The following is a 26855-nucleotide window of genomic DNA, read 5'->3' on the forward strand; positions in this document are numbered from 1 at the left end:
CCTATAAAAATGTATGTACCCCTGTGGGGGTGGATTTTTGTGGGCATTCTATAACTGCTCTTGGAGTTCCAATAAAGATCCACTTTTATATTGTCTCCTATACTAAAACTATCTCGAGTTTCGTTTCTAGGTTGAAAAAGGCGTCACCTTCCATTTGATTTATTGGTTTTTAATTTAAGTGGGGTGGCTTGCCTTCCATCTAAGCAGTACCAAAGCCAGACTTAAGCTAGGTGTGATCATGGAGTATCTGTGCTTTGCCCTCATGGGTTCTCAAACACAGTGTAAAAACCACAGAATCCCAGAATGTCTTGGTTTGGAAGGGACCTCAAAGGTCATCCAGTTCCATCCCCTTCCACTGGATCAGGTTGCTCCAAGCCCCATCTGACCTATCCTTGGACACTTCCAGGTATGGGGCAGCCACAGCTTCTCTGGGCAAGCTGTGCCAGGGCCTCACCACCCTCACACAGAAGAAAATTTTTTTTCTAATATCTAATATAAACCTGTTTTCTTCCATGTGAAGCCATTCCCCCTTGTCCTGTCACTCCAGACCCTTGTAAATAGTCTCTCTACATCTTCCTTCAGGGCTCCCTTCAGGTACTAAAAGGCGCAATTAGGTCAATTCTTTTTTTTCCAGGCTGAACAATCCCAATTCTCTCAGCCTTTCCTCACAGAAGATGTGCTTCAAGACTGAAGTTTAAAAGAAGGTGGCCAGAAAATGTCCCATGAAAGTGTCCCTCCTGGCATGGTCTGGATGTGATTCAGAGTATCATGATAAATCATTTGGGTATGAAAGCAAATGAGCCTTTGTCTGCAGTCAGCCCAGGAGGGGTTTTCTCTCTGCAGTTGTTCAAGATCTCTCTCCTGGGTCTGGTGATCATGTTTAGCTCAATTGATCAGTTGCAAGTAAACACTCATTGATACAAAAAAAAAATACAAAGATGGATGCAGAGAATGAGAATATGGGGAGGGAGAGAAGTCAGTAAAGGAAAGGAAGAGGGAAAAACCCCAATGGGGTAAGATAAGGTGAAAGCACCACCCGCCAACCACCTCCGTCTCTGTGTGTGACACAGCCAATGGCAAAGGGAACAATGCTTTGCTCAACCTCTGGGAAATCCCACCTGGCTGGGAAAGCTGTCCAAGGTGATGAGAGCACCCCAATCGTGGGTTTCTTGTCCAGCTGCATTAGTGATCTCTGGTGTCAAGAGTGAGACTTGGGAGATGAGTTGTCAGGCTCAGATGGGTAAGAAAAAGGCAATGTGGGCATGGCGTGAACGTCTCCATCCCTGCCCAGCACCTGAATACAAACATAAATACTGTTTTCCTACACAGTGTGGCTTAACACCACCACAGAATACTGAAAAGTCATGTGTCAGCATCCCTGTAAAAGCCATTTCTGTAACACTAAATGCAAACTGCTGAAACGCAGCAAGGGGGTTGCTAGAGGCTGGTGCTCACAGAACATCCCTCAGAGCCCACACTCTTCTGTCACAGCTGGCACCTGCTGTTTTCTGCATCAATAACAACCTCCCAAATACACCCAGACCACAAACACACATTTAAAAAGCAAAGGTAGCAGGATCACATTGACCTTAAAGTTCATTCAGTTCCAACCCCTGCCATGGACAGGGACCTTCTACTATCCCAGGTTGCTCCAAGCCCCATCCAGCCTGGCCCTGGGCACTTCCAGGCATGGGACAGCCACAGCTTCTCACAGCAGCCTGTTCCATGCTTAGTGCCAATAATGACCAAGGGGGTCTGGTTAGAGTGGGGAATATGGATATGATGAATTTGCTTACAAAAGCTGAATCATGTAATTTTCCTGGGAATCAGAAACCATGGCATACTTTGGAGTATTTCCCATCTGACCTTCTTTATTTCCTCATATCTTAACAAACATAACAAACTGAAACATGGAGTTATTTCTTTTCTGTTCTGTAATAAAAAGATACAGTATTTTGATGCCCAGAAAATACATTAAACATTCATTTATTGGTGAGATTTTCATTATATAATTACATATGCCTTAGTTTGGTGCATAGGAAATGTACAGTTTAACATGCTAATTTTATTACCAATTTTAAAAAGGCATGGAGCTTTGTAACAGACAGGAGATAAGGTATGAGGTTCCCATGTATTGTTGAGTACTGGTGAGATTGGAATTGAAGCAATGTGCTGTGTTCCTGTAACAGATTCATTTTAATGAGAGGTACCTGTTCAGTTAGAATCAATCAATCTTACAATCAAATAATAAGTACCAAAAAAATAGGAGTATTTTTTTTAATATGTGCAATAGCTTGTTAGTTTCTAAGTATTTCTAATTCCTTTTGCACTTCCTCTGGCAGCTGCAGCTGAATGGCACTTCTTAAATATCCAGACTGAACTTTTCAGGAATAATTAGCAGTTCTGGGGACCTATTCAGAGGGCCCAAACCTATTTATCACTCTCTGGAAATCCTCTGCAAGGTAGTTAATTTGAGGTGAAATTATTAATCCTTATCCAACTTCTTCCATCCAAAGACACCGTATACTCCTCCCAATGAACCCTGACATCTGCTTTGTCACACAGCCTGTCACCCAGGTTATCTGACCAAGGAGCCAGTTGAGATCTGTCCAAACATTTAGAAAAGTTTTAAATTTCACCAGGCAGCTGAGCAGTTTTACACACTATGTATTTATACAAACAACTACGTCAGGCTCACTTAATTTGCTCAGCCCTATGTCTAATCAACATAATAGCTTGTTATTTGTCTTAAACTATAAACCAAATATTTAAAAATTAAAAAAAAAAAAGAGAGAACACTATTGGGTTTTAAAAACAAGTATATGACATAATAGCTTGTGGTAATGTTTCAGGCTGGAGCACTTGCTGTGGGTGTCCCTCAGAACCAGTACTCAGACACGAAGATGTGGACGTTGACGATGTTGCGGTGAGACACCACCCCGCCCATGACGTAGTTCATCTCCAGTTTCAGGATGGCATGAAAAGGTCCAATTATGGGCCTCACCTGGCGAACTACACCTGTTGGGACAGAAACAGGTTGCTGAGATTATTAGATCCAGCTAAGTCTGGGGGAGCTACCCTTGGTGTTCAGTACAGCCCTGGAAAAGGTATTTTATCTGTTGGGCCTGTAAACAGCTTGCAAGAAAGCTTGCAAAAGAAGGATAAAATACAACTTTTGAGTCAAATATCTGGAAGATCTATAATGAGCACTGAAGTGTTGCAAATGGCAAAACCCTCCTATATATTCTGAAATCAATAATTTTTTTACCTTTTATTTGGAGACATAAATTCAATAAGCATGCTGTGACACTGCTTTTACATAGGGCAGAATGAGATTTCCCTGGGTAACCCAGAACACACATTCTGGGTTAGCACACCTGGGAACTCCATGCAATTCCTGGTATTGTGTTGAAAACCCCATTTCATTTGGAACAATGGAAACCATCTGTATTGCATCAGTAAAATCAACCCTTCCCCTGCGAATGACACCAATGATGTAAATCATTGACAATGATGTAAATCAGATGACACCAATCTGTAAATCATTAGTGTGCTGAGTCATGGATGGACAACCCCACGGGACACTACAGGAATAAAGTTTAATGAGGAAAGGGGGCTATCTCTGCACCTGTTCCCGTGTCATCCTCAAGTGAATGGTGGCCAGCACTGGGGTTTGATAAGGAAGGAAGCAGTCAGGGAGAAGCAAACTCTGTCTTCCAGGCCTCCAGTCCTGTGACTGGTTTGCCATGGAGGACCCCAGTGCCAGGCACAGCGTGATGGAGACTGCTGGGCTCCTCAGAGGGTGGCAGGGCAGGGCTTGTCCCCCTCCCCAGCCAGGCAGCAGGGCAGCCCAGGGGCATCCAGGTTCAGCCAGAAACCCACATCATGCCCTGGCTCGGGGGTGATCTGGGCCAAAGTCAAACTGGGGAGGAAACGTGTGGGACAAGAGAAAGTGGACCCTCATCTGTGCTACAGCCAGAGCCCAGCTCTCTTCCAGCACTGCTCAGGCAGGGGACTGAAGGTGACATTGGCTCCTGGGCTCTGGGTAGGGGGTGGGAGAGGACCCTGGGCAGGCACGTCTGGGTCACGAGGGGTTGTCTGTGCCTGGACGCGATGCGGCTACGCAGAATAGGGATGCAGCTTCAGACCTACAAAACAAAGTCAACACAAGCTTTGCCCTCGATTCCAAAGGCTCCAGATCAGGTTCTAAGCATATTCTCACTTCTTGTTTATTTTCTAGGCCTGGTGTTACAGAGTAGGCAGCTACCAAACTGCTCTCAGCTGAAAAGGATGTCCCCAGATGTCAAAATCGCAGGAAGCCAAGGTCAGCCAGCAGGCACAGGGAGTCTGGTGGGGACCCCCCTCCACAGACACCTCCCTCTGACAGCAGACTGCTCTGACAGGCTGTTGGATTCAGAAGGAAATGCACAGTTTAAGGAAGGATGGTTTGAGATGTACTCCTCCTGATGCTGGGGATTATAATGCAGTCCCAGCCCAGCTCCTGCAGCTGTTCCCTACAAACACTCTGGCCTGAGATCTGATGGGAGACAAAAATGTTTGCTTATGCAGCCTGTCAGCACCTTTTCCTAAGGCAGTGATGACATTACACTTCTGTCCTGTTCAAACACTAACTAATATCTTCAGCATGCAATGAAATAGAAAACTTCTCACCACAGTCACTTTGCCTGCCATATTTGATGAATACACTTTTTAAGCATCCTGCCCCCTACAATTTATATGCATGCATATAAATACATACTTATATTTTATTTTTTATATTTTAATTTTCTTTAGATTTCTTGGCTACTCTCCTGTATCTTATAAAAATGAATGGGCTTGGCAGATGATGTATTGAAACAGAAAAACCTTGCTAAAATTGTCCTCCCTTTAGGGTAGCAGTTAAAGCATTTTACTACCAACACATCACATTATTGCAGGCACTGCTCTAAATGAGAGCCACAGAAATGCACAGCATTGAAATCACTCAGTGCTGGCAATCTTTAACCGAGCCTGTGAGCAGCTCCTGCAGTCATCACCAAGCCCTAGAGAGCTGCTGGTTTGGTTTAGCAATCCTGTTATAGCATTCTACACTTTCTGCACCACTCCACTAGTTCACTCTGCTCTAGAGTGGGATTGCAGTATGGCAAACATTCACACATCACTGATGCAGCACTCAAAGCCATTAGTAACCTCCTCATTCGTGTAGAGATGCTCCCTGCTGACAGGCAGGGAAAAGGTGCAATGGGCAAACACTGCAGTCCATGTGGCAGTGCCTCTTCACACAGTTCTCTTGCTGCAGTTTTAAAATCCAGCTGATAAAATGGCTTGAGAAGTGAATGCCACACATGCTGACAGCTGTACTGAAGAAAGAACTCGAGGGAATGTAGAAAGAAACAATACTCTGACAATAGTTATTTCTACAGTTTGTTGTTCTAGATGGTCCTGAATCCACTGCAGGAAATACTTCCCTTCTCTCCCATTAAATGAAAGAGGATGATACAGGATGATACAGGCAGATGGTTTTGTGCTACAGCATATGTGTAAGGATGCCTTTGTTCTGAATAGGTAGAATGAAAAAAAAAAAAAAGAGGAGAAACCCTTGAAATGTTCATATGAGAGGTTTGCTGCTCTTGGCAGATTCACTCCTTGAGAGTTTTGCATTTTTGTTTTGTGACAAGTGCTAAAATGGAAAACCAGAGAATTTTTCTTCACCAAACTCAAGGACAAACACAGGTGGAAACCATGCAAGATGCTTTCTGTGTCTGATTCTCTCCTGTCTCAAACCTTTCACGTCACCTACGAGGGAGGCATAGCTCTGCCAGCCCCAAACAAGGCCAGCAGTACCTTGGGCTGACTCACACAAAAGACCAAAAAAAATCTTGAGATCTAGGCCTGGTCCATGTACTTCCCATACGTGGCTCAACAAATCAGTCAGTATCTGAAAAGCATTTAGCCCAGGACACATTTGAAGAAGCCACATGTAATAATTCTGGGTGTTTTGAAGTTACATGGATTTGTGAGACACTGCAGCATTTGCATAAACATGCTGTTTCACTATCCCTTTTGGCAAACTCCTGGGTCCAGATTTGTGGTCTGGCAACTGTCAGCATTTAGAGCTGAACACTAAGTACAAAAGCATACCTTATAGAAACAGGAAGGTTAAGATTTTTAAATGCACTGAGAAGTCAGGAAATGTAAAAATTAAGCAGCTACTCTTTGATCTGTTTTTTACCTGTCCAAATCCAAAGCAGCTGGGTGGAGCCACTCAGATTTGCCATGGGGATAATTGGACTCAGTCCTGGAGCACTGCAGCCATGCCCACTGTCTGTGGGTCACTGTCAGGAGCACCAGTGGGGCTGCTCAGGAAATTACTTGCAAACAGAGGGCTCTCACATTTTTGGTCGTCTCAGGGACCACAGCTACATGCTCCACATTTGGCAAAGAAGTGAGTTCCTTTAAGCAAGCTCACCCCAATTCTTTTCCAACAATGTTAGACTTCAGCCAGGGTAGCATAGAAAAAGAACAACAACAACAACAACAACAACAACAACAACAAGGTGAACCCTTGATCATAAATGAACACGGAGATTCCCCCTGCTGAATCCAATGTGTTGGGCAGCCTCAAGCATCTGTGCTGTCTTGCCTGCAGGCACCTAGACCAGTGTTGGTGCTCTCCAGCCAGCCTGATGAGCTGCTGGTGCTGTTCATTCTCTTTGGTTCATCATCTGTGACCCAAGCACAGACTCAGCCTGCAGAAAATGCCATGTGTCACAGGCCAGGCAGAATGCCTTCCATGAGCTCACCTGTGCTGGGATTTGCTGCTTTGTTAACTGAGCACAGATGCTATTACATGTCCCAAATCTGTTTGGGTATCTTCATGATTTGTTGACCTTCTTTGAAAAAACAGTGATAAGATTTATTTCTCTTGTGAGCACAGATGCTATTACATGTCCCAAATCTGTTTGGGTATCTTCATGATTTGTTGACCTTCTTTGAAAAAACAGTGATAAGATTTATTTCTCTTGCACACTTTACCATTATTGTAAACAGGATCTATGGCAATCCTCTCCACCTGCTGATCTGTGAAAGCAAATAGCCTCAGAGGGAGAGGCAGCAAGTTTTTGGATGTCACAGTAATGGTCTGAACCACGGTCCAGCTCCTAAAGCTCTGTAACTAAAATATTGAGCTACTCTCCTCTCCTGTTTTTTACTTCATGTTTTGTATTTTAGTTTTTTTCCTAAGGTAAAGCATGTCACCATGTATAGTGAGGACAATAACCTAAATAATATATAATACATATTTTTAAATGAGAGCAATGCCAACAGCCAATAATCTGAGTAACTGTCACTGACTTACCAAAGCTTTGCTTATCAGAGAAGATGGGATAAATAAGACAGCAAGGATAATATTGTTAATATTCCTAAGCCTTTCAGCAGCATTTCTAGTATTTTAATCTGAGAGAATCATATAATTGTTGAGATTGGAAAAGGCCTCTAAGATCAAGTCCAACCATTAATTCAGCACTGCCAAGGCCATCACTAACCGATGTCCCCAAGTGCCACATCCACCCGTTGGTTAAATCCCTCCCGGGTTGGTGCCTCAACTACTTCCCTGAGCAGCCTGCCCAAATGCTTGACAACCCTTCTAGTGAAGGAATTTTCCCTAACATTCACTCTAAACCTCCTCTGGCACTACTTTAAGCTGTTTGCCTTTGCCCTTGTTCCCTGGGAGCAGAGCCTGACCCTCCCCTGGCTGCCCCCTCCTGTCAGGGATTTGGGGACAGTGAGAAGTTATCCCCTGAGCCTCCTTTTCTCCAGGCTCAGCTCCCACAGCTCCCTCAGCTGCTCCGCCTAAGACATGTGCTCTAGATGCCACAGGTATTCCTTGGGTTTTCTATACCTCTTTAAGATATCATTGCATTTTTCTGCTTCAAAAGATCCTTAGGCAATTCACCTCTGTGTTTGGTTTCTGCTTGTACTTCTGCATTAGGCAGCAGATTTGCTAAGAAGCTCAATTTTCAGCTGAGGAGAAGAGCTGCTTTTTTGTTCCCACATTAACCCAATCTGGCTGACAAGTCCCTGCCTTGTCATGCACTCACATCTTGCCTCCAGACTCCTAATCCTGATTTCTATTCTAGCTCCTTAAAATAGTCCTGTTTAAACGAACCTTTCTTCCTCTTTTTCCACTGCTATCCACAAAATCTGCTGCAATTACACTCCCAGGGGATCTGGGTCGTGATGTTCCTCACACTGCATTTGCATTTCCTCTAAAGAAAGTTCCTCTAGGAGGATTCACCATAGTGTGCAAAAAGCAAAGCAGAACCAAGCAGCTTATTTTCATGCTGCCATAAGAAACAACTGGTTTGCATTGGTAGAGAGGTTGCAGTATTTTACATTTTATGGTTCAGAGGTGAAGCTCATAGGATTCTCCACAGGGATTGATTCTTGAGTCTAGTCAAATATTTCAATCTATATCATCATTAGGAGCACAGAACAGACATAAATTGCAGCCATTCCTCAAAAAGAGAGCTTCAGAGATCCTAAATTTTTAAGGATCCCCCAAATCAAGCAGAGAAATGTTAGTGGAGCAGGCAAATAATCAGAGGCTGACAGTGGAGCTGTAACTGGCGACTGCTGGAAGAGGGGATGTGCTGCAGTAAACTCCTCTTGCCTTGCCTGCATATTCAGGCAGATGTATTTGTGTATATATAAACAATCCCAGCTACTGCCAAATCAAAAATTGTTCTTCCAAATAACCTGTGGGCTACACTCAGGGAAATACAATAAATAGTTATCAAAATTGGGATCAACTCCCTCAACCACATTTCGAGCTTTGTGTTAAGTAACAAGCACAAGAGCTCTTGTTCCTCTTGCCCCCTTCCCATCACTTCCCCCATGGGCCTACAGCTATATTGTTTTTTCCTGCCACCACATACCAAAGGACAGTAAAAACCACCTTTTTCATTCTCTTTGTGCTCACAGCAAGCACACAATGTCCTTTCTTGACTCTTCTCAGGAGGCAAGTTAACAGAGAGATGTCTGCTTGGTTACTGTTGGGTGAATCCAGCAGTATTACCGTATTTTCACTAGTGTAACACTTCACCCTTGACATTACAGGCAAGTACTAATTTAGCAACTTATTCTGGGAACAAACAATTGATTTAGGATAATTCGGTTTTGGTTTTTTTCATTGTTTAGTTGTATGATCTGTGGTCAGCTGAAAACTGACCATGAACTGAATAAGTTCATGGGATGTACGGTAAGGAGTTACTGAGAAAGCATGAAATGATAAAAGGAAGAAAATCCACTTTTCTTAATCATTCATCTATAGCTGACTTATTAATGAGATCATAAATAGAACATGATGCATATTTTTATTAATTCTAAGTCCTATTTTAAATTAAACACTCTGTAAAAAAGGTGTAAAATAATAAGAACGGGATATATATTTGAAATACCAGAGGCAGTCAAACAAACGCCATGGTTTCATGATGAATGTGGTGGTGGTGCTGGGTTGATGGTTGGACTTGAATTTAAAGGTCTTTTCCAACTTTAATCATTCTGTGATGCTGCAAAGTCTGACCATAGCTCATCGTTTGCTTTTCCTTCAAAATAAGCACTTGCTGCTATTCGGCTATTTTGGGGTTTGCAGTGGCCATGCACTATTGAAATTAACTTCCATTAATTGGAAACTAATACTGGTAGCAATATATGAATGTCTATTCCTCATTAGATAAGTAAAATCCCATGTGAGATCAAGCATGTCTGGTGTTCTCCCTAAATTTCCCAACGCTTGGGCTACGAAAGGCCTGACTGTAAGATAAAGCTTAAAAAAGCTTCATCCTGAAAAGGAGCCACAGAACCACAGTGTGGGTTGGGTTGGAAGGGATCCTAAAGCACATTCAGTCCTTCCCCTGCCATGGGCAGGGACACCTTCCACTATCCCAGGTTGCTCAGAGCCCCATCCAGCCTGGCCTTGGGCACTTCCAGGGATGGGGCAGCCACAGCTTCTCTGGGTACCCTGTGCCAGGGCCTGACCACCCTCACAGGGAAGAATTTCTTCTGTATATCCAGCCTAAATTGCCCCTCTTTCACTTTTAAACCATTGTGAATCCATTGAAAATCCCCCCATTTGCAAAGAAGCACAGGAAGGATTGTCAAGAGGATGTGCTGTTACATGGTGAGAGAGTGATGTCCCAAAAGATGGAACTTTTGGGATGAGCTGCTTGTGACACCTACATGACAGAGATTTCAATGACATGAAAAAATCCCACCTTATAATTTTTCCTCCAGCTACTTTCCTTGTGCTTTAAATGGATACTTGGAACATGAAATGATCAATTGGGAAAAATTCAAGGATGAGAAGACCTGATGAGAGCTTTGGAACTGGAACCTAAACTCAGCTAAAACTCAAGTAATTTATTTGCCTTTATATTAAATTCCAAATTATCTCAGGCTATGTTCTGAAGTCCTACATTTAGCTGTTCCTGGGCCTCTGTTTCCCCACAAAAGTTTCACTTGAGCAATACAAGACCAAGCTCCTCATGTTAATGTGAGATCCTGGACTATAACTTCAAATTTTCTTTTCTCCTGAGGGCTTTTTGCTTTATATTGCAGGCCAAGATTTACAGAATTAAGAGTAAACATCTCTACTGCATCAGTGTTACTTAGGAGTGCTGTCATAGTTTCAGAAGAGATGTTCAGGCAATTACGAAATTTAGGACTAGGGAAATGATCATGGCAGAGATTATTATAAAAGGTAAATTGATAGTATCGTTCCAGAAATGAGCAAGAGGAAAATAAACCCAGACATGAATTAATGCTTCTTTGGATCAAATCATAGGAGTTGCAGGTTAGGCTTGAACACCAAGCTCTCTCAGTCTTCAACATGTAAATACATATCTATAGTGTGAAGCTAAAACTTCATAGCCAATTTTTGGCTTTTCAGACCTTAACTCACAAGAAGTCATGATTAGATTTGTAATTTCTTATTCAGTATTAATTACAAGTATACAGAGTTTATCAGTAAGGTTGAAAAATAATTCACATCCTGGTCACAAACAGAAAACACATGTTTTAGGCTATTTTAGCAATTTTTTTGTTCTGTAAAAAGCTTTGTGTTAAAGTTTAATTAAATTCTTTTCCTAAAGGCTTCTGTTTATTACACAAAAGGTTGTGCCAGAGTAATGATTAGCAGTGCATAAATTGCTCTGCCTACATAATTACTGGAGTACTTACTGACCTGTGCTATGCCAGGGAAGGGAATCAACTCCTAATTGCCTAATGTGTTCTGCCATTGAAAATGCAGTGCTCAAACACTGCACATCAGGGAATGTTGTGCTGCACCTGGAAGAAGAAGAGCTGCCTTTGCTGGGCCTCCCAAGGCTCCTGTCAGTCTGTTGCTCCAGCCTCTCAAGGTGCCTCTGCCTGGCAGCACAGCTCTGGTTCCTCACCTCTGTCCAGGTGCCCTCTGACTCATTGGCCAGGCCCTTGGTGAAGAAAGTGACCCCAAAATCGACCCCTCAGATGCACCATTGGTGACTGGCAGGGAGCTGTGCTGCTGGTCCCAACCCTACCAGCCTGGAGTTCAGCCTTTTTCCAATCTATCTCACTGTCCATTCATCCAGCCTACATTTCCTTGAGTGAGGATATGAAGGGGGATGGTGTTGAAAGCCTTACTGAAGTCCAGATAAGCAACATCCACTCTTCTCATCAATCCAGCCGTCTTTTTGTAGAAGGGTGTCAGGTAGGTCAGGCAGGATTTTCCTTCCATAAATCCTTGCTGACTGCCTCCAGTGACCTCTTGGTCCTTATGGTGTTTGGAAATGGTTTCCAGGTGGATTTGCTCCATCACCTTCCCAGAGAGGCTGATCTGTACTTCCAGATCCTTTCTGGTCTTCCTGAAGATTGCAGTGACATTTGCCTTTTTCTATGGGAACTTTTGATCACCACAATCTTTCAAAGATACTTGAGAGTGCCTTACAATGACATTGGCCAGTTCCCTCAGCACTTGTCTCTCAGTATCCCAGCAGCACCCATGGACTTGGTTATTCCCAGCTCAAATGTTCCCAAACCTGAACCTCCTCCACTGTGGGTGAGTATTTCCTGCTCCACATCTTCTTCTTGCTCTGAGAGCCCCAGGACTCCTGAAGACCAGTCTTATCAGTAAAGAATGAGGCAAAGAAGGCATTGAATACTTCAGCTTTCTCCATGTCTTTTGTCACCAGTTCTCCTGCCCTATTCCTGCCAACACAGGCAGCCTCACAGGCATTATTTCCCTCCACTCCTCTCCAGTTCATGACTGTGCCTAAAGGAACAATCTAGCTGTCAAACTGCAGGCATTTCCCAGACCACCAGATATCTGTCTGCTGACTGCAGAAAGTTAATTTATATTTGAGATTCCTCCATCTCTCAAAAGCTGAACAGGTTTTTTTTTCATGTACTTTTTTTTTTCTTTTTTTTTTCTTGTGTATGTGAAAGCTTTCTATATTTCACTCCATTATTTGTCACAATAACAATGTGGCTCCTGCTATGTGGTGCTCTATAGTTTCTGATATAATATGTTTTATTAATAAGTGGCTGCTCTTTGTAAAATGAAATATTTCTTGGTAATCATCACTTCAGGCATCAAATCATATACAGAAAAATAGCTCTGAAGATATCATTAATCCTTAAGATGCCACACCTGACAAACATAACTACAGTGAAAGGATTCAGAAAACTCATTAATCAAAATACAAGTACCAAAATAGATTTCCTCATGCTTTGAAGTATATTGCCCTCATAACATTGTGAATTAGACCTTCATTCAAGTTTGATGGTGAACACTTCACAAAATAAAAGTTTTGGAGAATCAAGTTAGAGCTGGATGTTCACAAGGTTTCCATGCTGATGGAGAACTGCTTCACAGGAATGTGACTGGCTATACATGTCTTTGCTGAAGTATCTGGGGACAAGATTTTCAAAAACATACTTTTCAAACATGAACATCCCAGATCTTTATTTAGGAAAAAGGCCTGGTTTTCAACTTTTGAGCAACCAAGTGCTTATAAAAGACTTCAGAAGTCAGTTTGGGCATTTAAAATTCACTTTTATAAGCTATATGACGCTCAGGGTAATTTCACTGTTGGTTTAAGCTGATCAAAAATAGTGGTCCTGTTATATCCTCCACCCCTTTCCTTGGATGAACACCTGGAAGAACCAAAACCACAGCTTGCCGCACAAGCACTCATCTGACCACAGGGTGGAGTGTGTGCTCAGAGGTGGGCAGGAGAAGGGGATTTCCCTTTGGAGCACCAACAAAGCTCCATAACCCTGAACACAACCCCCGTGTTCCTATTGGGAATAGAAAGGTAGCAGTGATTTGGGTTCTGCACTGGTGGCATGAACAGGGCTCCTAATGACCCAGGCCTGCTGACTGCAGTGGCACATTACCCTGGGATATAAAAATAATATATGTGTGTGTGTGTGTGTGTGTCCCTGGAGAAATTAAACTACCATTTTCCAACAGTGCAGCTCAAGGCACCACTGGATGCTCCTCTGAGAAGTGTCAAAGTGGACCAGGGGCATGTCAAGACACCCCTCAGAAAAACAGTGTGACCCGGTGGGCATGCCTGGGACCACAGCCACCACCTCTGGCTCACATCCCTCCCGTAGGCAGAAGATCTGTGGCCACCAGAATCATTTATGAGCCACGTAAAGGCAAAGCTCTCTTTTAAAAACTGCTTAAACAATTGTCTAGAACTCCCCAGGTACTCACAGCCTTTGTTTCCACCCAGGGTACGATTGTTAGTTGAAGTTTACCTAAAACTGAATCTTCTTCTCTTTTCCCTTTTGCTTCAACTCCAAAGAGAAAAAGATTAAATTACAGTGCAGGAATTACATTTCAGCATGGAAAAGGATATTTCTGCATTACTCAACAGATCAGAACTTAAGGATTCAGTTTGTTATGAATTCAACAACTCCATGAAGTTTAATTTCATTAACCCTTGGGCTTCTCTAGAAATCTTTGATTGCTGAAATGCATCAAATAAAGAGGCCATAAAGAGGTGTCATCGCATTAACACATTTTTTGGCCAGAAACAAATGGTGAATATTTTCAAAGCTATTATCTGTCATGCTGGATCATATGGAGCCTTGGTATTATGAAAGAATTTTTAAAAATCTTTGATTTTACTGAGGTTTGGATAGTTTACAAATACTGTGATCTTTATTAAGGACACTAAATAACTTCAGAGAGATGTGCTCTTATCTTGGTTTGGCAAACTTTAAGTGCTTTAAGATGTCTGGTTTGCCTTCCAGCCAAACCTCGCAATGGGTTTCATTGTTGACAATGCTGTGAAATCACTCATGCCTAAAATGCAATAACGGTACTTGAAGTAGCCTCATTAAGAAATAGTTTCCATCATATATTTTTAATCTTTTCTGTTCCACCTTTAGGAATGTGAGATGCTCTGTGTATTAGAAGAGCCTTACACATTTACTAAAACAGGTGGAAAAAAACTTGAGCAATAAATGTCCAAAATGTGCAATATCACATATATCAGCCTCTTGCTACTTTATTCCCAATATCTTCTACTGCAGCCCTTGTGATAAAAGCATTACTTGGCAAAGAGCCACAATTAAGGCACACAGCATGATATGGCTCTGTGACTTGATTTACCATGGAAGAAAAAGAACTTAATCCTGAGGCTTTGACACAGAAGCCCCTATAGAGTGCTCAGTCATCACCTTGAGACAATAGCTCTGCTTTTCCTGTTTGCAGAGTTCTGACAAGGAGACTTCCTGAATTTTAATGTGTGTCAATTCCTGACCAGTTCTCAAAGGCTAAAATAAGGGTTCATTTCACCACGTTTTTCCCCTTTAAAAACAAAAGTTAAGATAGGGCTGTTTTTAAGTGAGCCAGGCATCTGTGTATCATACTGAGAAAGATTTACAATACACTTTGGGTGTTATGTTCCTTTTCCATTTTTATGGGGTGTGTAGGTGCTGCTGCAGGAATAGGATGGTTGCCATCAACACACAAACTTGGATACAGCAGCAGAAGCACCTGAATCACAGAATTATTAAGACTGGAAAAGATTTTCCAAGACCATTAAGTCCAACCTTTGACCAAACACCACTGTCTCAACCAAACCAGGGCACTGGGTATCATGCCCAGTCATTAATCAATTGCACATATATTTCACACTTGGAGAGCATCATAAAAGCAGGTCTTTGACTACTCTGAACTGGGCAGAGCACCTCAGAAAGCTGGGTTCACACAGACATCTCTCAGAGCAACTGCTATGGTATATTTCTTGGTGTACTGGATTTCAAATCTGGCTTTATTTGCTCATCTGTGCAGTACCTTATCTCACTGTTTAACATGAATACCAGAAAATGCATGCTATGCAACCTGAACCAAGGACTTTGGTGCTCTTTGCTGTCCCTAATTTAGTCCATTTCTTTCCCAAGTTGTCAGGTTTTATACTTCCCACCACAGTTCACAAAACTTCATCAGAGCTGCAGGATAATTTTAATTTCCATGAGCCTGCTGAGCCTCATGGAAATTGTAACCAAAAGTGGTCTGTACCAATGGGAATACTTGTACCACCAGAGAGGTGAGATGAACATAGATCCAGGAGGAGAGTTGAATTAACCAGACTCTTGCAATGTGCTAGAGTGAAATTGGCATTAGAAGGTTGTTCCCCTTGAGATCAAGACTCATTCTCACCAGAAAAGCACCTTCAGCATTTCTCAGATATGAAATGAAAATTTGCCTCCTGCTCAAGGTGCTTCTTTGCCCCCAGAAGAGCTCTCCATCCTCATTTTTTTTCTGGAGGAGAGGGAGGGTGTTGAACAATTTGACTACTGAGCAGTGCAGTCAGCAGCATCCTGAAAGGGCAGGTTTAGGCAGCAGATCCAGGATCCCATTTACCAAATGGCTTCTGGGCACCCTCATCTCAAATGCACTGCTGCTGATTTCAACAGGGCAACCTGGCACAGAGAAAAACTCAAAATATTCTTTTCTGAGGAGGTGCTCTTGTGAGAGAGGAAGCCTAGGGATGAAACCAGAACGAAGATACTGAAAGGGACTGTGTCTTTTTTAATGTACAGCTGCAAAGCCCTGTTGAAAAACCTACTGAATTCTGTCCTGCTCCATGAGCTGGCTGGCAATGACTGGGCAGCACCAGTTTGGTATGGCCAGACCCCATTGCTGTTTCACACTTATGACATTATAATCACAACAAAATGTTCCTATTGCTGCTTACTTTCTAGAAAGAGTGTCCACATGGGGAGATAAGTGTTCTCTCTCCTTGCCCCTGAAAGCAGCAGAGCTTGCCTGGATGCTCTGGCTCTACACCTCCCTGCCTCACAGAAACCCAGCTGTAGTGAAATGTTGTTTTCAGCACCAGCTGTGCCAGGAAGCCCACATGAGTCTGGGAAACATTTTGCTGAACACCAAAACATATGCACAGCAAGAACCAGTCAGCCTCTAGCCCAAAGACAGAGTTTGGAGCAACAGAGAAGGAGAGAGAAACGTGAAGGCACTTGCCTGGCAATGGGTCCAGGGACAAAGTTCAGAACCAAATCTTTTGCAGACCAATGACTGAATTTAATGTCAGACCATACAAACATTTGCATGGAGGACTGTAAAAAGACTGCCACACTGCTACTGGCCAAACTACTGATGAGATACAGAGCTACTACCCCTGTGCTAAGGACAGGGGCCACAAAAGTCAAACCAACCTCGAATCTCCTTCTCCTGCCCCAAATAATATGGGATCTCACAAACACACTTGATCATGGTACCCAATTTTGTTTATCTTCTTGATCATTTTTGACAGGTCTCTCTTCAGACTCTGGAACACACCAATCATGACACCACAGTAGAAATTAGGTTAGTGACAAATCCAGCATAGTGCTACCAGTAGTTGAGACACTTCAGTGGTTCAAGGGTAGCATCACAAGTTGTCACCCACATAAAAGAGGCAGCAAATTCAGGACAGAGGCAGCAATGGACCCCTTGCAAATAGCAATGGAGAGCAGTAGTACATATCAGGGTAGATACAAGTGCATTCAAGCACCAGCACAACCCACCATTGAAACTCTTATAGTGACTTTTTATAGCTATATTGGCTCTGGCTATTTTTCCAGAAGAATAGCACCATTCTGCTTATAGGCAAGGATATAGGCTTAGGTTATTAACCAAATGCAATACGGAAGATTTCAGCCTATCAAAACTACTTTTAGATGTGTTATGAAGTTTTTAAACCTTCCTGAAGTTTACCAGACTACAAGGTGGGATTACTGTTTTAAAAAAATGAATGCATAGCTGAAGGGGAAAGTGTTTTATAGCAACTGATAATACCTTAGGCACTGATAGGACATTTTTGCACAGGTTGAAAATGCATTCTTCATTTTTCACTGACAGCTGGTTAAAGGAGGAATGCAGTGAAAAGTCTGTAAAAGTTTTAAAGAAACACCAAACCTGGATAGGTCTGCACTTCTGTTTTTCTCCCACCCATGCTAGTAAGTGATGTTAGGTTTTTAACAGTATCATTTAGATTCATTGCCACCTTGGCCTGTAACCACACCAGGAAACAAGGAGACCTCAGCACCTTCTGAACCAGGAAATCCCCAGGATTGGGGATTTGCATTTTTGTTTTCATACAACAGGGTAAAAATATAGGAAGCAGATTTTATACAATTCTTTTTTGTCAGATTGCATGAAGTCTACACACTGCCTCTCCAGGAATCTGGCTTTCATTCTTCCCCTTCCACTAGAAGATACTTTCTGTAGGTCAGCAGAACTACTTCTGGAGTTTGTTCTTAGTTCTTTTGGCTCCTCCATGTCTGATAGTGCTCATCATTGATTCCTGTTTGATATGTTTTCTTTCCTTGATTTTGCAATAGTGTCCTTGCCTCTTTCTTCTCCTACCTTTGGGCCTAATTCTTCTACATATCTTTTGGGAGACTGTGTTCTTTCTTCTTGTAACATTCCCTGAGGCAGTCCTTTCCTCTGCCTCTGTTTTCTTCTTTTATGTACCTCACAGCTGCTCCTTCACACTCACCTCCTCCGATGACCTCAGCTGCAATCTGTCCCTCAGCAAAGCACAAACCAGCCTGCTCAGCCATTCTCCATCCCAGCTCACACACCACTCAGCTTCCCTAACTAACATCTCCCTGAAGTCTCAGTGTCAGCTTAGAGGGGTAATGGCTGAAACTGGTAACCTGAATCTTTTCAGCCCAAAATTCTCAGTGTTGAACCCCCCACTTTTCTTCTGTAACTTTGCTCTAACAGCTCCTCCCACTCTTTAAACCTTTCCCAAAGTAACTGTATTTTTCACTTTTTTTTCCCCCCCAGTTGCACTTTGAGGGCATCTTGTTCTTTTGCATTCACACAAGCACAGGTTACATGAGGTCCTTCTTAAGGCACCACCTCTGTCCTTGTTAGTGACAGCCTAGCTAAAACTGTATTACTAAGGAGGGTCTTCCTGCAAGTGCATCTTCGTTGGTCTGTCCTTCCTCTCCCTCTTTTCCCAGTGCTCCCTCCTTTCTCTGAATCCCTTCATCAGCTTCCTCTAGTCTGAAACTGAGTCAGGGTTTATTACACTGAGGTCTTTCAGTAATTCTGGTTATTATTTTCCTACTTTTTCCATATACACTTATGCATTTCGTCACACTCTGCATTTGTCTGTGTCTTTTCTTTAACAAAAAAAAAAACATCCACTCAATCAACAAAAAGCCTACTGCAGAAATTGCCAATCTTTTCTCTTGTAGAGAAAATTAGTTTTGTTAAAAAAAAAAATAATGGGTGATCTAATTTCCATTAGCAGACAAAATATCTTTGATATTCTGGCCATTTCTCCTGAAACACTACAACAGAATGAAGCATGCTTCTTGTTTCTTTTACCAATGCATTTATGATTTATTATCAAAATAAATGTATTCTTCCCTATATAGGCAGCAAAAAGACATTTAAAAGTATGTATAAAAAATTTTAAAATATGCTGCATGGATCTCAGTGGCATATGTGATCATCCAGCATGATGGTCCAGGTATGCTCTTCCAGAAGTGCATAAACTGGTTTTTCAACAAGCTGGAACATTGTAATTGCAGAAACAATCCTGAAAACCCTTCTGTTACTGCCCTAGCTGGGCATTTGCTCTGCTAGAGTTGCTATGTTCCACACAGTTCTCATGTCCCTGTAACGTAGTGGGATAACCACTAAAGCTTTCTGATACTGTCTGTGCCCTTTGGGTTTTCCTCCCTTACATAAACCCTTCCCTTTCTTTAAAACAGGGACTTTGTGAATTCTCATGGACTAGGATCCCATCTGATTTGTCTTGAAAACTTCCCAGAACTTTTTAAGGAAACACCTAACATTCTGATTATTAATAATAATAAAAAGTATATTATGATGAGAGCAGCAGAACTGCTGCTGGCAGAATTATTTGCAATCCTAATATCACACAATGTGCTGTCCTCAACCTCTGCCCCTCCAGGTAATTTCAGCTGGGGGGTTGTTTTGATTTTCCTTTTCCAATTCTGCTGTAGGCAGTTTTCTTTGCAGCTTCCATCCATTAATCTCAAAGTACTTTTACATAGAGGAATTAATTAAGAGTCTTACACACAAGAATTAATTAAACAGTAGTAGGCATGTTTTATCATCTCCATGTTGCACAGGGGGAACTGAGGTGAAGAAAGAGTTGCCCAATTCTTTCACAGAGCTGGGAATACACTTGGGCGTGCACCATATCTTCTCAACTCAGTGTGTAAGAATATCCTTTCTCTCTTTACAATGTGAGACAAATAATCCGGTTTACCAAGTAAAATACTATGACACACAGTCCTGCTCTTCAAAATGGAAAGCCTTCCCTCAGGCAAATACCTTGGCCAGTTGAATTTCCAAACACATCCTTCTTTCTTATTTCAGACAGAAAGAAGCACACAGCACGAAAAGCAAACTACTGTAACTCCCATGAGATCTGATAACATTTATACTCTGCTAAAGAAATGCCCCAATAACTGAAATCTGTAATCTTATCCTGTTTTAACAGACTCTCCCTTTTTCTCAGCATTCACATGTATACTTCTGTTTGATCAAGAAAGAAATAGAAACCTAATGACTTGGGATTTTTATCTACAGTTCATAAAACCTTTGCAGAGCTGACATTGTGCTATCCTGCTTCTGAAATGCACCAGTGCCACCTTCAGATCACGGGAAATAGGGCTTTTTCACAGCCCTCCATATGAAAGCTGCAGTGGTTTTTCTTTTCCCCAGGACAAGTCCTGCTGAAGCACTTGTATGAACCTGAGCAGAATCTGCATGTTCACATACCAAAGCACAAGTGTTCACTGGGAACAGGAGTCTTTCTTTGCATAAATAAACATTAATAAAGAGCAATCAAATGCTACTTTTTAATACTTGGCATGAGGATTCCAGTGTATTCCCCTGCCACTGCCTGGGCAGCTCCCATTGGGCAGAGCAACACATCAGCTGGGATCTGCTCCTGCCCTCCTCCTTAACATCATTTGCCAACTGCTCCTGGTTACATTAGGTTCCTCATCATTTTAAATCTAAGCCATTTGCATTTTTAGCTAGGGCTAGTTCTGAAAAAAAGTTAAAATACTTCTCAAATTAAAGAATAGGCCTCTGGTATTTTGCGTAAAAAATTATCCATGATATTGGTTCAAATTACATGTATTGGACTGAAGAATATGAAATCAACACTGGCTTGGAAATAAAGGTAGGAATTAATTACTTTAATTAATTTCTGTGACTCTGTCCTACAGTTAGTTGAAAGAAGAAAGCAGGCAGAAAACACTACTCACCCACTGTCATACCATCCATGTAACGCTTGATGATATCAAATGAATCTCTTAAATTTCCTTCTGTAATGTCAAATATGATATCTGCCTGGTTGGCCGGATATGTAGGTGTGATGGCACGAAGAAAAATAATCTCTGCAAATAAAGAGTATCACAGAATGCACTGACAAGTATTTGAAAACACCACTGAAGAATCCAACAGAATTTGATCCAAAATGACTTGTCCTCAAAGTTGGTGGAAGATATTACCCTCCCTTACCACTGCCAGTTTGTCCTTTAGAATGGAAAGGCAGAAGATCTAAGGGAAGCGAGGATTTGGATAGATTTTCTTTCTCCTCCTATTTCCACCATCCAAGGGCCCTGAAGCCAAAACAGTCTTACTTTTAAAATCAAAAAAGATTGCTCTGAAGAAGCCAATCAGATTTCCAGCATGTACCCAAAGAGGACAACACCAAGGATCCCAGGCTGGGCTGAGGAAGGGACCAAAGAGATAAACATCTCCACTCCGATTCCCCATGGCAGTTACACAAAGTATTGCCATTACAAATTAAAGAGTGCTTTAGAGTACTGGAGATCTTTAGGTTTAAAAATAAAAGTGAGACTATTTTCAAGTCCCTTGTGAGGGATGGAGGTATTATTACTCTCATTATTATCCTGACTCTACAGATGATGAAACTAGACTTGGAGCTGTAAGAATTCACCTGAGGCCATGCACTGAATTACAGTTTACATCTTCTGGGCTTCAGCAGTAATCTCAGATCACTAGGTCTCATCTCTTCTTATTAAAACACGCGGATGGACTCTTGAGGTTTGGGAAGCAACCTGGGCCAAATCCTTAGCTCTGCTGCCAGTACACCTGGTGGAGCTGAAGGGGTATGTATGGGAGCAGAAGTGGCCATGGGGCATTCCTCCATTCCCTGTGAAGCAGGGCCAGCCAAGGCCTGAAACAGAACCTACAGGAGCTCTGCATCAGTGGTTAAATTGTTCCTGTCTGGGCAAGGACTGGGATGTCTTTTTCTCCACTCCTGCCTGGTGCAGAAGGGAAGAGTCAGCTTTGGCTTTCCTTTAGGACAACTTCCAGAAACAGCAAGGCTGAGACTTTGGGTACATCAGAAATGAGGATTTAAGACCTTTAGAAACCCCTCCAGAATAACCTTTCTTACCTCCATACCCTTTTCTCTGTGTCTGTGCTACTCAGTAAGGTGCTGAGAGCAGCAGGGCTGCAGGCAGTCATCCCACTGATGGATGCATTGCCAGAAAATCCGTACAAATGGCAAGGAGCAAAAACTGGCTCTTGATCTGTAAGTTTTTAGTTTTTATGTGAGCTAAGAAAGTGAGTGAAAAGTGAGTGTGAAACTGCAGGACTTAAAAACTCGCAAGTACTGCAGAGGACAGCCACTCAGTTGGGTGCTTTTTGAAATTCTTGTCTTAAAAACTTTCTGCCCAGTCCTTGGAATTTCCCTTCCTTTAATCTATAATGAACAATACTTTGTTCATAGGTCAAAAATCAGCCAATCATCATATACTCAATATAATTTATTTTGTGATTAACGTCTGCATGTAAGGTTTTTATTCTTGGAACAAGTCACCTGTCAGTAGCAAACAACAGGTCATAGACAGATGAGAGAAATATATTTAGTACCTTGTTCCTACAGCAAAACCTGCAAACAAGGAAAGAAAAAATGTCATGGGGCATATGGCTATTGTGTGAGTAAATGTGGTACATGGGAATTCAGAGTCAATATTTCCTTAGACTGGGAAGCAGTATGAGTTAGAGCTCAGAATGACTTTCTTTCCTCCATAAAATTAAAACTCCTGGGTATCGAAGGTTTTAATTAAATGAATGGTAAACTGTAATTTGGAGATGTGCAAACATTTACTGCTCCGGTAGTGAGTCTGGCTTTAGGCAAGGGTTTCCGGTGCAGGTTTTATATGCTGCAATCTATTAAATGGAACAAGGAACAAACCACTTACCTTCAGGTCTTGTAAATTCTCTGAACGTGGGCAGTGAAATGACAGTGTGGGAAATTGTGTGGACGGGATCCAGCAGACAGCTGACATCATTTGGTCGACAAGACTTAATACAACGGATGGTATCTGTCTTTTCTAGTCTGACACTAAGAGAAACCAAAAAGAGATTCATATATAGACTGAGTATTAAATGCTTTGTGTTTTGCAATCTAGGGAGCCAGAAACTGTAATTGATATAAATGTTGATTCTTCACCACAAAAACTTTAGAGAAATGCAGTTCGTCAGAACTTGGGGACCCCTGAAGAACTTGGTTTGGCTCAGAGGTGCAGTCAAAACCCCCTCAAACCCAGTTCTTCAAGCCAGGCATGTGAAAACAAAGAGAATTGTAGTGCCCAAGATGCCATGCAATGTCCTTTTCCAAGGACAAACAGGACCAAACAGTGAGACCCACACCCTCTCAGCTGGCCTGCTTTCAGCAATTTCAGTGGAGCCACTTTTACTGGCACAAGCCTTTTTTACTCAGTCATATAAAGCAGACAGAATTGATTCTGTTTTAGAAACCTGGCACAAATATGTAAAGGGCCAGCTTTCACGATTTTCAGTGTAGCAAGGGCCAGAAGAGCCTCTTTTAAGTCTTTTTGTCACACCCTCCCTTTCCATCTGAAAGAACTGAGAAAACAGAGAGGAATGGAAACCAGGGGGAGAAAAAGTTAACCACATTATTTAAAATCTCACACAAAGGTTGAATTCTGAGCTTGGGGAAATGGTAAGGATCATTTCATATTCCATCTCAACCAGCTGCTCATTCGTCCTTGAAAGTCTATTAAAAGTTAAATGACTTCTCACCCTTGTCCACTAGAGTGAATTTAAAGTCACTTACAGTTCAAGAACTTCACACAATGCCCACTCTGTCTTCATGAGAGATGAAAGGGCTGTGCTGGGACTTCAAATGTGACTAAGCCCCACAAATGATCTCAACTTTGACCTGCCCATTTCTACATATTTCTAAGTGGAAAAAGAAAATGCTGCAGTGTCAGAGGGGGAGGAATTAAAAGATTAAAAGTAAGGAAAAATTATTGAGTTAAAGGGAAACCAAAAAAAGGAAGATTTATTTTGTTCTAAAAACAAATAATTCTTGCTCTTTTCAAAATGTCTTATCCCAGCCCACACCTACAAACCATCTTTTTTCAGATGTTCAAAGGGACTTTATGGCTCTATAAATAGATAATTTATAATCAATATATCAGTAATTTCCTTACATATTTTATGTATATATATAATAATAATCAATATATCAGTAATTTTTTATAATCAATATATCAGTAATTTCCTTACATATTCCCAACTCTGCTCACCAAAAAAAATTAAGCCAAGCATGATGATACAGTATGAAGTTAAGTAAGAGGAAAACACAAGGAACTCATGCTTCAACAGATGTGAACTGGCACAGTCCATGGGGAGGCAACAGAGCTGAGTTAATAAACACCAGCTGAGCCTGGTATTCACACCCTGTACTTGATGTTTTGAGACTGGACAGGAGATACAGGCCTGTACCCTTTTGCTTCCCACCATTATCTGTGTACAAAGTCTTGTCATGTCCTAGACACCTCACTTACAAACAGTAAGTTGTAATTGTTGTTTTGGGACACTATTGCAGATTAAATACTATTAGAATACATAGAACATCCTAAACTACCACAGCTGTATTTAGATAATAGAATTTGTATGCAGAAAACATTGTGGTGGGAGTGTCTCAGGCATTCAGTAGTGGTCTCCTTTTGCTTCTTCCTGGGAATGAAAGGGAGCTTTACTCTCAGCTTCAGCTGGAACAAAAGGCAAATGCAAGTATTTCTGAAATACTTTGCCAATAAAGCCATAATTTTGTGTAAGGTGAAGTCCTGAATAAGTCTTGCATTCATGGTCCTCACCTGTGGAATAAAGCCTTCTGACATGACTTTGGTACAGATCAGAGGATCTCAATGGTCACAAGTGATTTGTGTTAGCTCTCATCTAAACTGAGTTTATAGATCCATCCAGCTCATAACCACACGTGTGACAGATAAATGTCTGTGTCAACTCTATTTCTTTGCACCTTTTGTGTCTCCTCTTACAAATTCCACTAACTTTTGGGGTTTTTGGAATGCTCTGTCTACACTGCTAAACTGGAATTTGTTCTTTCATTATACTCACTCTCTGATCACCTTTCTTTTGCTATCCCTGCTAATTGCCTCATGCCAGCATACCCAAAGTGCAGTTGATAACACTTTGTTCTCTCATTGCTTCATCTTTTGGACATCTCTGAACTGAAGTAACTTCTTTCACAACTAACATCTATCTCAAACCCTGATATTTGCTATGAATTATATGCTCTGTTCTCATAATACTTAATAATTTTATCCTTACACATCATCTTTGCATTTCATCTTCTGATTAGCTGATATTTTCCATTTTGCTCATATTCTCCTACAGTGGGGATTATGACATATGACTATGAAGGCAAAAGTTTCTTCCTCAATGATGAGAACTTTTTTATTTGTACCTTTCCTTCAAGTTTTCTGCCTCTAGCACAAATTACAGATTTGGAGATCCTCTTCCCTCTAGGCATTTTCATTTAAAGAGAAGAAAGTTAAGAAACAGCTCAACTGCTCTGATTATTTCCTGAGTATAATCTTTTCATTCTTCTAAGGTCCTGGTACTATTCTTTTTCATATTGTCTCTTAGATTCAGTCAATAAATTCTTTGGACCAGGAGCTGTGATTTAACTTTCATTTGGAAAATATAAATAGCACTTATGGAATAGTAATGGAATTACCTACATGGTCCTGAAAGTCCCAGTGACACTGCAGCATTCAAGCGTCCAACCCAGAGGAATGTGAGCTTTGTGCTCTTGAATTCCTTGCTAAATACAATCAATGTGGCAGCATTTTACAACACTGAGGGTCCTGTTCTCAAACTCCCTTATTTTCCTGCCAAAATATATATATATTAATGTTTGCAAAAATGAATATTTTTTGAATATTTATCCTACTTCATTATGGCCTCATAAGGAACTGGTAGCCAGAGAGCATTTATATATAAGCACCTTCTGTGGCAGTAATTAACCCCACTAGCTCAAGTAACAGGGGCTTGTGCTCTCAGTATTTAAAGCTGGGACTCTCTCCCCACTGGCAGCTTCTGGCACCTTTATAAGGATGTGTCAACAGGCTTATTAAACCCTGGCATTCCTTATGAGACCTGAACTCCTGTCAGCCAGCGTTGATAAACTTTGCCTTGGGGAACATGCAATACCCTGGCAGAGTGCTGCAATCCTGCCCTGATCCAGGCCTTGGCTGAGGATGAGCCTGAGAGCCTGCAGCTTCCAGCTAGTGGAGTCATTCCCTGTGCTCAGGTGATTAAGGCTCATGATCTTGCTTTAGAAGGCTCCCAGTTTCCACCCTTGTACCCTGACTGTCAGCACTTACACAGTGAGATATTTTTTCTGTAGGTGCATCCACATGGATGATTCCCTGCTCTTCTATGGAATGACTGTTCTGCCTGTCTAATGAGCAGCAGAGATGACTGAGCACAGGGCAGTGTAGAACATTAACTTTTGGATCATATCTCTCGGAGTGAACTTTTAATATTTATCAGCACAAGGACTCTGTAATACATAAATCCTCTTCCAGCTCAGAAAACAAAAGAATTCCAAAAATATTCCAGTTGTATTGTTCTTGACTGCTTAGAAGTAAACAAAGAAAGTCAAAGCAAAGGAAGAAAGAAATGGACATTGGAATTCTGACTGACTTCTCATAGCACTTATGGTTTGGTGTGATGGTAGTTGTGGATAAAGTCTTTACTGGTCAAAATTTATCAGCTTTAATAGGAAAGCTGGAGAGACAAAAGTGTTATGAGACAAATCAAATGTCTTTTTCAAATGTTCCTGTAGAGGGGAATGTTTCAGGATATAGCTTGTGAAACAGAAAGGAGCTCTCTGCTATTAGCTGAATGCTGTTATGAAGTTCATTGCTGTTCTGCTGTCATTAGTTTTTCCATTCAGCAAAAACTCCACAGAAAGAAAGATGAAATA

At 41.6% G+C, this 26855-nt stretch overlaps 1 protein-coding gene across 1 annotated transcript in view; it reads right to left on the bottom strand.

Annotated features, from left to right (window-relative positions):
- Positions 1-1853: 1853 nt before the first annotated feature.
- The window catches only part of FBLN1 (fibulin 1), a 75600-nt gene continuing 50598 nt past the window's right edge, over positions 1854-26855 (bottom strand). The window contains exons 15-17 of the mRNA XM_041486004.1: positions 22792-22934; positions 20821-20952; positions 1854-3018 (exon numbers count right to left, since the gene is read on the bottom strand). Of these exons, the coding sequence (XP_041341938.1) occupies positions 2879-3018; positions 20821-20952; positions 22792-22934 (415 nt within the window). The 3' untranslated portion in view covers positions 1854-2878. The remainder of the gene's footprint in view (positions 3019-20820; positions 20953-22791; positions 22935-26855) is intronic.

This window comes from Pyrgilauda ruficollis, unplaced genomic scaffold, assembly GCF_017590135.1.
Source record: "Pyrgilauda ruficollis isolate IOZ18807 unplaced genomic scaffold, ASM1759013v1 scaffold73, whole genome shotgun sequence".
Taxonomy (NCBI): Eukaryota; Metazoa; Chordata; class Aves; order Passeriformes; family Passeridae; genus Pyrgilauda; species Pyrgilauda ruficollis.